Below are 9,513 nucleotides of genomic sequence, written 5' to 3'. Positions count from 1 at the left end.
CAGCGCGCGGAGCCTCAGGTGTCTCCTCTCTCCGCTCCTCTCTGATCCCTCTGCAGGACTTCTCTGATCCACATTCAGGAGTCTTTCAGCTCGTTTCCATCGTTATCAACTCCTTCATATCTGTAGGAGGAGGAAGAGGAGGAGGAGGAGGAAGAGGAGGAAGAGGAGGAGGTGGGGTGATGATGAAGCCCTCCTCTGGTCCTCGTGCAGCAGCAGCAGCAGCCTGACTGACCCCCATCCTCCGTCCTCCGTCCCGGTCCCGCCATGCCGAGCCGTCAGAAGCAGGTCCTGTTCTCGGTGTCCGGGCTGCTGGGCTTCTCGTGCGCGCTCACGGCCGCCGTGGCCGCGGGGCTGCCGCTCTGGCTCCGCGGGACCGTGCTGTGCCGCACCGGGGCCGAGCTGGTCAACGCCACCGGACCCGAGCTGGACAAGTTCCTGGGAGGCCTGAGCTACGGCCTGTTCCAGGGGGAGAGGGTGAAGCAGTGCGGGCTGGGAGGGAGACCGTCCCGCTTCTCCTGTGAGTCTCTCTGAGAGCTGACACTAACTATCCAAAGGAGGGAGGGAGGAAGGTAGGAAGGAAGGTAGGAGAGGAGGAAAGAAGGTAGGAAGGGAGGAAGAAGGAAGAAAAGTGAGTCTCTCTGAGCTGCTGCCTGGTTGTCCTTCAGTCAAGGAAGGAAGGTAGGAGAGGAGGAAAGGAGGTAGGAAAGGAGGAAGAAGGAAAGAAGAAAGGAAGGAAGGTTGGAGAGGAGGAAAGAATGTAGGAAAGGAGGGAGGGAGGAAGGAAGAAGGAAGGAAAGGAGGGAGGAAGATAGGAGGGAGAAAAGTAAGGAGGAAGGTAGGAAAGGAGGGAGGAAGGGATGAAGAAGGAAGAAAAGGAGGGAGGGAGGAAGGATGGAAAGGAAGGAAGGAATGAAGGAAGGAAGGAAGGAAAGAAGGGAGGGAGGGAGGAAAGGAGGGAAGAAGGTAGGAAAGGAGGGAGGACTACGGGCTGTTCCAGGGGGAGAGGGTGAAGCAGTGCGGGCTGGGAGGGAGACCGTCCCGCTTCTCCTGTGAGTCTCTAACTATCCAAAGGCTGTAAGGAAGGAAAGGAAGGAAGGAAAGGAAGGAAAGGAAGGAAGGAAAGGAGGGAGGAAGGAGAGGAGGAGGTAGGATGAAGGAAGAAAAGTGAGTCAATTATTCATCTCAACACTAACTATCCAACAGGGTGTCCTCGAGTCAAGGAAGGAAGCGAGGAAGGAAGGTATGAGAAGAGGGAAGAAGGAAGAAAAGAAGGGAGGAAGATAGGAAAGGAGGAAGGAAGGATGGAAATGAGGAAGGAAGGGAGGACAGAAGGAAGAAAAGGAGGGAGGAAGGGAGGAAGGAACGGAAACTATCCAACAGGTTGTCCTCGAGTCAAGGAAGGAAGGAAAGGAAGGAATGAAGGAGGAAGGTAGGAAAGGAGGATGGAAGGAAGGGAGGAAGGTAGGAGAGGAGGAAAGGAGGAAGGAAGGAGGCCTGAGCTACGGGCTGTTCCAGGGGGAGAGGGTGAAGCAGTGCGGGCTGGGAGGGAGACCGTCCCGCTTCTCCTGTGAGTCTATAACTATCCAACAGGCTGTAAGGAAGGAAAGGAAGGAAGGAAAGGAGGGAAGGAGGAAGGGAAGAAGGAAGGTAGGAAGAAGGGAGGAGAGGAGGTAGGAAAGGAGGAAGGAAGGGAAAATATTAGTAAACATAATTAAAATGTAATTAAAAAGGGAGGGAGGAAGAGAGGGAGGAAGGAAGGAAGAGAGGGAGGAAGGAAGGAAGGAAGGAAGGAAGGTAGGGAGGAAGAAGGAAGAAAAGTGAGTCTCTCTGAGCTGCTGCCTGATGAGCTGGAAGAAGAAGGAAGGGAGGGAGGAAGGTAGGAGAGGAGGAAAGAAGGTAGGAAAGGAGGGAGAAAGGGAGGGAGGAAGAAGGAAGAAAAGGAGGGAGGAAGGTAGGAAAGGAGGGAGGAAGGGAGGAAGGAGGGAGGAAAGGAAGGTAGGAGAGGAGGAAAGAAGGGAGGAAGAAGGAAGAAAGAAGGTAGGAGAGGAGGAAAGAAGAGAGGAAGAAGGAAGGAAGGAAGGTAGGAGAGGAGGAAAGAAGGTAGGAAAGGAGGGAGGGAGAAAGGAAGGTAGGAGAGGAGGAAAGAAGGGAGGAAGAAGGAAGAAAGAAGGTAGGAGAGGAGGAAAGAAGAGAGGAAGAAGGAAGGAAGGAAGGTAGGAGAGGAGGAAAGAAGGTAGGAAAGGAGGGAGGGAGAAAGGAAGGTAGGAGAGGAGGAAAGAAGGGAGGAAGAAGGAAGAAAGAAGGTAGGAGAGGAGGAAAGAAGAGAGGAAGAAGGAAGGAAGGAAGGTAGGAGAGGAGGAAAGAAGGGAGGAAGAAGGAAGAAAGAAGGTAAGAGAGGAGGAAAGAAGAGAGGAAGAAGGAAGGAAGGAAGGTAGGAGAGGAGGAAAGAAGGTAGGAAAGGAGGAAGGGAGAAAGGAAGGTAGGAGAGGAGGAAGGGAGAAAGGAAGGTAGGAAAGGAGGAAGGAAGGAAGGTAGTGAGTCTCTCTGAGAGCTGCTGTCTGATGAGCTGCTCTCAATTATTCATCTCAACACTCACTATCCAACATGTCCTCCAGTCAAGGAAGGAAGGAAAGGAGGGAGGGAGGAAGGGAGGAAGAAGGAAGAAAAGGAGGGAGGAAGGTAGGAGAGGAGGAGAGAAGGAAGGACATGAGGGAGGAAGGAAGGAAGGAAGAAAGGAATCGAGGAAGGAAGGAAGGACAGCAGGGAGGAAGGAACGAAGGAAGGATGAAAGGAAGGAAGGATGGAAGAAGGAAGGAAGGAAGGACAGATGGAGGGAAGGAAGGAAGGAAAGACAGATGGAAGGAAGGAAGGAAAGAAGGAAGGAAGGAAGGAAGGACAGCAGGGAGGAAGGAATGAAGGAAGGATGAAAGGAAGGAAGGAAGGAAGGAAGGAAGGACAGCAGGGAGGAAGGAATGAAGGAAGGACGGAAGGAAGGAAGGAAGGACATATGTAGGGGAAGGAAGAAAGGGAGGAAGAAAGGAAGGAAGGAAGGACGGACAGAAGGAAGGAAGGAAGGAAAGAAGGGAGGGAGGGAGGAAGGAAGGAAGGAAAGGAGGAAGGAATGAATGAAGGAAGGAGGGAGGGAACATTAACAGATGAAGTCATTGAAATAGTTACATTACACTTTAAACAGAGTAACTAGTAATCTGTAACCATAGCAACCCTGATAATCAATAATGATATCGATCTTTATCTGCAGCTCTGCTCTCGTCTGCTAGTAAGAAATGTTTGAAGGGTTGAGTAGAGCAGCTCTGTGTGTGTGTGTGTGTGTCTGTGTGTGTGTGTGTGTGTGTCTGTGTGTGTGTGTGTGTGTGTGTGTGTGTGTGTGTGTGTGTGTGTGTGTGTGTCTCTGTGTGTGTGTGCTCACTGATTAACGAGAGCAGCAGCGCTTCACTAACGAGGTCTCCATGGTGATCAGGTTTCTGCCTCAATGATCAGAAATGACTGTTACAAAGATGCTGCTGTGTTCCTGATACACACACACACACACAGACACACACACACACACACATACACACACACACACACAGAGACAGACACGGAGAGAGAGAGAGAGAGAGACACACACACACACATACACACACACACACAAACAGACACACACACACACAGAGACACACACACACACACACACACATACACACACACACACACACACAGAGACAGACACAGAGAGAGAGAGAGAGAGAGAGAGAGAGAGAGAGAGACACATACACACACACACATACACACATACTTGTTTTTACTACCTCGTGGGGACCCCTGACTGGCTGATGTCCTGTGGGGTCCACTCTTTCTAAAGGGTCTAGAGACGTAATTTTAACTCCTAAATTCATCATAATTCTGTTTGAACAAGAAAATGTCTTCAAATATCAAAAACTCACATAAATCTGAAACCTGAATTTTGCCCCCCCCCCCTCGTTGGGACCCATAATGCTAACGTCTATTAGCATACAGTTGACATCACTGTTAGCCACAGTACAATTCATATTCAGTATTTGAACAAATGTTGGCTTGAAACCCTGACCCTAACCATTAACTGCTAAGCTAATATGCTAATACGAAGCTAACATGCTAATATACACACTTACACACTTTGTCAGGAAAAGGTCCCCACACTGCAGTACCGTGTGTGACCTCTGGGGTTCACACACAGTCAGGAAAACCAACCTTGTGGGGATCAGGCCTATCAGGAGGCTGTTTGCTATTGACTCCAATGCTCGTTACCATGGAAACCAGGATTCGGTCCCCACGGGGTTAATAATATTTCAGGTTTCGGTCCTCACCAGGATAGAAAAACGCACACACACACACACACACACACACACAGCCAGAGACACACCGATAGACAGATAGATGAAGTAAGACTCTAATCATCAGACTGATTTTCTTCTTCTGTGGTGTCAGTCTTTCCCGACCTGATGAGCGCGATCCCGGCCGGCCTCCACATCACCGTCATCTTCTTCTGTGGTGTCGTCATCCTCTTCTCCTCCGTGGCCACCGGCTTCTTCTTCTTCAACGCCTTCGGCAGACCCTACGAGACACTGCAAGGCCCCCTGGGACTTTACCTGTGGACCTTCATCTGCTGTGAGCAACACAACCACACACTCCACCGACGCTAACTATGCTAACTATGCTAACTATGCTAACGATGCTAATCACTGGGTCACGTGACTCCTGGCAGGTCCTTCTTTCTTTCCTCCGTCCGTCCGTCCATCCTTCCTTCCTTCCTTCCTTCTTTCTTTCTTTCCTCCGTCCGTCCGTCCATCCTTCCTTCCTTCCTTCCTTCCTTCTTTCTTTCCTCCGTCTGTCCATCCTTCCTTCCTTCCTTCCTTCCTTCTTTCTTTCCTCCGTCCTTCCTTCCTTCCTTCTTTCTTTCCTCCGTCCGTCCATCCTTCCTTCCTTCCTTCCTTCCTTCTTTCTTTCCTCCGTCCTTCCTTCCTTCTTTCTTTCCTCCGTCTGTCCATCCTTCCTTCAATCTTTCTTTCCTCCACCCTTCCTTCCTTCCTGTCATTCCCCCCTTCCTTCTTTCATTTCCTTCCTTCCCTCCTTCCTCCCTCCCTCCTTCTCTCTTTCTTTCCTCCCCCCACCTTCCTCCCTTCCTTCTTTCCTCCGTCCTTCCTTCCCTCCCTCCTTCCTTCCTTCTTCCTCCCTTCCATCCTTCCTTGGTCCCTCCCTTCCTTCTTTCCTCCGTGCTTCCTTCCCTCCTTCCTCCCTTCCTTCTTTCCTCCTTTCTTCCTTCCTTCTTTCCTTCCTTCTTTCCTCCTTCTTTCCTTCTGCCTCCCTCCCCTCCTTCCGTCTTCCTCACTTCCTTCTTTCCTCTGTCCGTCCTTCCTTCCTCCTTTCCTTCCTTCCTTCCTTCTTTCCTTCTGCCTCCCTCCCTTCATTCCTCCTTCCTCCCTTGACTCGAGGACAACAGGAAGCTTAACGATGCAGACGTCTGATAATTGCTGCTATTACAGAAACGTATCCGGACCCAGGAGAGTCTGAGCCGAGGAGAATAAAAGGAACCTGAAACAGCTGCTGGTGTTTAGTTAGAAACAACAACCCTTCGTTTCCTCCTTCCTTCACTTTCACCCCCGCCTGTCTGCCGCCTGTCAATCAAACCACGCGGGTGGTGCTGAGATCTACATTTACACCCATTCATCAGGCAGACCCGTGATGTCATCAGAGGCTCAGTAACCAATGACAGAGCAGATCATTAAACTTTCAACATTTTACCTCAAACGCCTCAAAATGAAAAGTTATCATAATGTTTAACAAGGGAAGGAAGGGAGGAAGGAAGGAGGGAAGGAAGGAAGGAAGAAGGAATGACAGAAAGAAGGAAGGAAGGAAGGAAAGGAGGAAGGGAGGAAGGAAGGACAGAAGGAAGGGAGGGAGGAAGGACAGAAGGAAGGAAGGAAGGAAGGGAGGAAGGAAGGAATGAAGGAAGGAAGAAAGGAGGAAGAAGGAAAGAAGGGAGGAAGGAAGGAAGGAAGAGAGGAACGAAGGAAGGAAGGAAGGGGGGAAGGACAGAAGGAAAAAAGGAAGGGAGGAAGAAGGAAGGATCATCTGAGGCTCAGTAAGATCACAGAGACGCTGCAGTCAGACACAAAGATGAAATAATACACAAAACACTGCTGGGCTGGACATTAAACTATTAGCAGACTGACATCGTCTCATCTCAACATAAACTATTCTAGAAAGAACATACAACCCTAAAACAATGACTTTAGGTCTAAGGTTCCTACACCAAGACTCTGAGCTTCTACCTTATTTGGAGCCAAGACATAGGAAGAATAACAGGCCTCCTAATGATAACTAAATACATTCCATGAGACACACAGTGCTGAGTATCTATCCATCCATCCATCCATCCATCCATCCATCCATCCATCTATCTATCTACCTCCTCACCCACCAGTGTCTCCATGGAACTGCCCCCACATACCTCAAGGACCTCCTCACTCCTCAGACATCCACACGTTCCCTCCGTTCTTCCTCCACCCATCTCCTTAAAACCCCAAGGACTAAGCTCCACACAATGGGCGATCGGGATTTCTGCTCCGCCGCCCTCCGTCTTTGGAACGCCCTCCCAGACCACCTGAGGGCACCACAGGCTACTGACACTTTTAAATGTGGCCTGAAAACCCACCTTTTTAAAAAAGCATATGATTGCTGATTTTATGTGTCGTTTTTACTCTGTAGCACTTTGAGATTGCTTTTATGAAAAGTGCATTACAAATAAAATGTATTATTAGGGCCCAAGCACTATACAGTGCGAAGGCCCTATTGTATCTGTAGAAATTATTATTATTCGTCTCTCACAACGAACGCCTTTTTGACAGCCTAAACGTGCCCCAAAAGTCACCAAAATTTGCACGCACATCAGACCCGGCGAAAAATTTGATATTTTAAGGTCCGCCAAAATGGCCGTCGCAAAATGGCTCAATAGCGCCCCCTATTGAATATAGAAATGTGAGAGATTGACGTACATGAACCAAATTTGGTATATATATGTATCATGTCCAGACGCACAAAAAAGTCTGTGGGACCCATGACGTCACTCCAACAGGAAGTCGGCCATTTTGAAAAATATGTGTGATTTTGGCGTTTTCCACACCTCGTACTTTAACGAACTTGTCCTAGGGATTTAATCCGACCAACTTCAAATTCACTCAGAAACATCTTGAGACGTTGGAGATGAAAAGTTATCAAAAACTTTCTAATTAGGGATCCGGTTTGGCCGTGGCGGTGCCGACAATTTCCTTCGCCATTCGATCCTTCACCATTAAACAGGAAGTCCTTATAACTCCTACAGACATCGTCCGATCTACACAAAATTAATCACGCATGTAGAGGGTCCCGCCCTGAACACGTCTATGCATCAATACTGTGTCAGCTCCATAGCACCACCTACTGGATACGATAGCGCCCCCTTGAAAATTGAAAAAAAATTGAGCCCCTCAAGTCAGATTGACATAGACAAACGAAATTCGGTACACATATGTATCTTGTAAAGACGCACCAAAACCTCTCTTGGACCCATGATGTCACTCCAACAGGAAGTTGGCCATTTTGAAAAATATGTGCGATTTTGGTGTTTTCCACGCCTCGTACTTTAATGAACTCCTCCTAGGGATTTAATCCGACCGACTTCAAATTCACTCAGAAACATCTTGAGACATTGGAGATGAAAAGTTATCAAAAACTTTCTGATTAGGGATTTGGTTGCTTCGTGGCGATGTGAGAAATTTTGATGTTTCGTCATTAAACAGGAACAGCTGGCCAAATGGGGGTACTGCACCCCATAGAAGATTATTAAAATTGAGCCCCTCCCTCCAGATTGACGTAGATGAACAAAACTTGGTATATATATGTATCACTTAAAGAGGCACAAAAAAGTCTCTTAGACCCATACCCTCACCCATACCCTCACTCCAACAGGAAGTCACACCACGTACTTTAATGAATTCCTCCTAATCCGACTGACTTCATATTGACTCTGTGTCATTTAAAGACTTTGAAGATGCGTCACAGCAAGTCTCGCTCAGTCGTGGCGGGGCGGGGGAGCTTGGGCCCGATCATCGCTGCTTGCAGCTTTAATTATTATTATTATCTAGCTATCTATCTATCTTCCTTCATTGTCCCATTTGGCTGTTAAATGTGAAAGACTTGTTGTTACTGAGACATTAAAGATAGAGCGAAGTATCATCAGCATAGCAGCGGTAACAGAAACCTTGTGAGTAGAGAACCAGAACCAGAGATGAGAAGGGGACCGAGCAGTGAGGAAGGGAGGGAGGAAGGAAGCAAGAAAGGAAGAAGGAAGGACAGAAGAAAGGAAGGAAGGGAGGACAGAAGGAAAGAAGGAAGAAGGACAGAAGGAATGAAGGGAGGAAGGACAGAAGGAAGGAAGGAAGGAAGGAAGAAGGAAGGAAGGAAGGGAGGGAGGATGAAGGAAGGAAGAAAGGAGGGAAAGAAGAAGGAAGAAGGAAGGACAGAAGGAAGGGAGGGAGGAAGGACAGAAGGAAGGGAGGGAGGAAGGAAGGAATGAAGGGAGGGAGGAAGAAGGAAGGAAGGAAGGACAGAAGGAAGGAAGGAAGGACAGAAGGAAGGGAGGAAGGACAGAAGGAAGAATGAAGGACAGAAGGAAGGAAGGAAGGACAGAAGGAAGAAAGGGAGGAAGGACAGAAGGAAGGAAGGAAGAAAGGAAGAATGAACGACAGAAGGAAGGAAGGGAGGAAGGACAGAAGGAAGAAGGAAGGAATGAAGGAAGGGAGGATCCTCGAGGACTCTTCTGTTTAACCCTGAACTAAACCAGTAGCTGTGTGTGTTTGTCGTGCAGGCGTGTGCAGCTGTCTGGTGATGGAAGGAGGGAAGGAAGGAAGGAAGGGAGGAATGAATGAAGGAACTAAACCAGTAACTGTGTGTGTTTGCAGGCGTGTGCAGCTGTCTGGTGATGATCCTGTTTGCGTCGGAGGTGAAGCTCCATCATCTGTCCGAGCGGATCGCCAACTTCAACGAGATGAACTTCGTGTTCCAGACGCACAGCGAGCACTACGACCGATCCTTCTGGCTCTTCTTCCTCGTCTTCCTCCTCCACGGACTCAACATCCTGCTGATCCGACTGGCCGGCGTCCAGTTTCCCTTCCAGGAGAGTAAAGAGGTGGACCTGAGCGGGGGGGCGGCCGACCTCATGTACTGAGACCCAAACACGAGATGGAGGTCTTTAATGGACGAAAGACCGATCAGCTGCAGGAAGTAGAGAAGCTTTCAGAGGACATAGAGAGTATAAAGTATTCTTCTAGTTTTTAGGACAGAAGGAGGGAAGGAAGGAAGGAAAGACAGATGGAAGGAAGGAAGGAAAGAAGGAAGGAAGGAAGGGAGGAAAGACAGATGGAAGGAAGGAAGGAAAGACAGATGGAAGGAAGGAAGGAAAGACAGATGGAAGGAAGGAAGGAAAGACAGATGGAA

The 9,513-nt window shown here is 48.8% G+C and overlaps 1 protein-coding gene across 1 annotated transcript; it reads left to right on the top strand.

Moving 5' to 3' along the window:
• Positions 1 to 264: 264 nt before the first annotated feature.
• On the top strand, positions 265 to 9,244 carry clrn1 (clarin 1). Its single transcript, XM_053321564.1, has 3 exons — positions 265 to 517; positions 4,468 to 4,647; positions 8,979 to 9,244. Exons 1-3 carry the CDS (start codon positions 265 to 267, stop codon positions 9,242 to 9,244), a joined length of 699 nt encoding a protein of 232 aa, XP_053177539.1.
• The last annotated feature ends 269 nt before the right edge of the window (positions 9,245 to 9,513 follow it).

The sequence above is a fragment of the Scomber japonicus genome, chromosome 6, assembly GCF_027409825.1.
Source record: "Scomber japonicus isolate fScoJap1 chromosome 6, fScoJap1.pri, whole genome shotgun sequence".
NCBI classification, from domain to species: Eukaryota; Metazoa; Chordata; class Actinopteri; order Scombriformes; family Scombridae; genus Scomber; species Scomber japonicus.
The sequence above is the reverse complement of the archived record's forward strand: the minus strand, read 5'-3'. Positions and strand labels throughout refer to the sequence as shown.

Coding starts and splice junctions, on each gene's coding strand:
- clrn1 (XM_053321564.1), top strand. CDS start 265: ATGCCGAGCCGTCAGAAGCAGGTCCTGTTCTCGGTGTCCGGGCTGCTG. Junction 518..4,467: donor GAGACCGTCCCGCTTCTCCT/GTGAGTCTCTCT, acceptor CTGTGGTGTCAG/TCTTTCCCGACCTGATGAGC. Junction 4,648..8,978: donor CCTGTGGACCTTCATCTGCT/GTGAGCAACACA, acceptor GTGTGTTTGCAG/GCGTGTGCAGCTGTCTGGTG.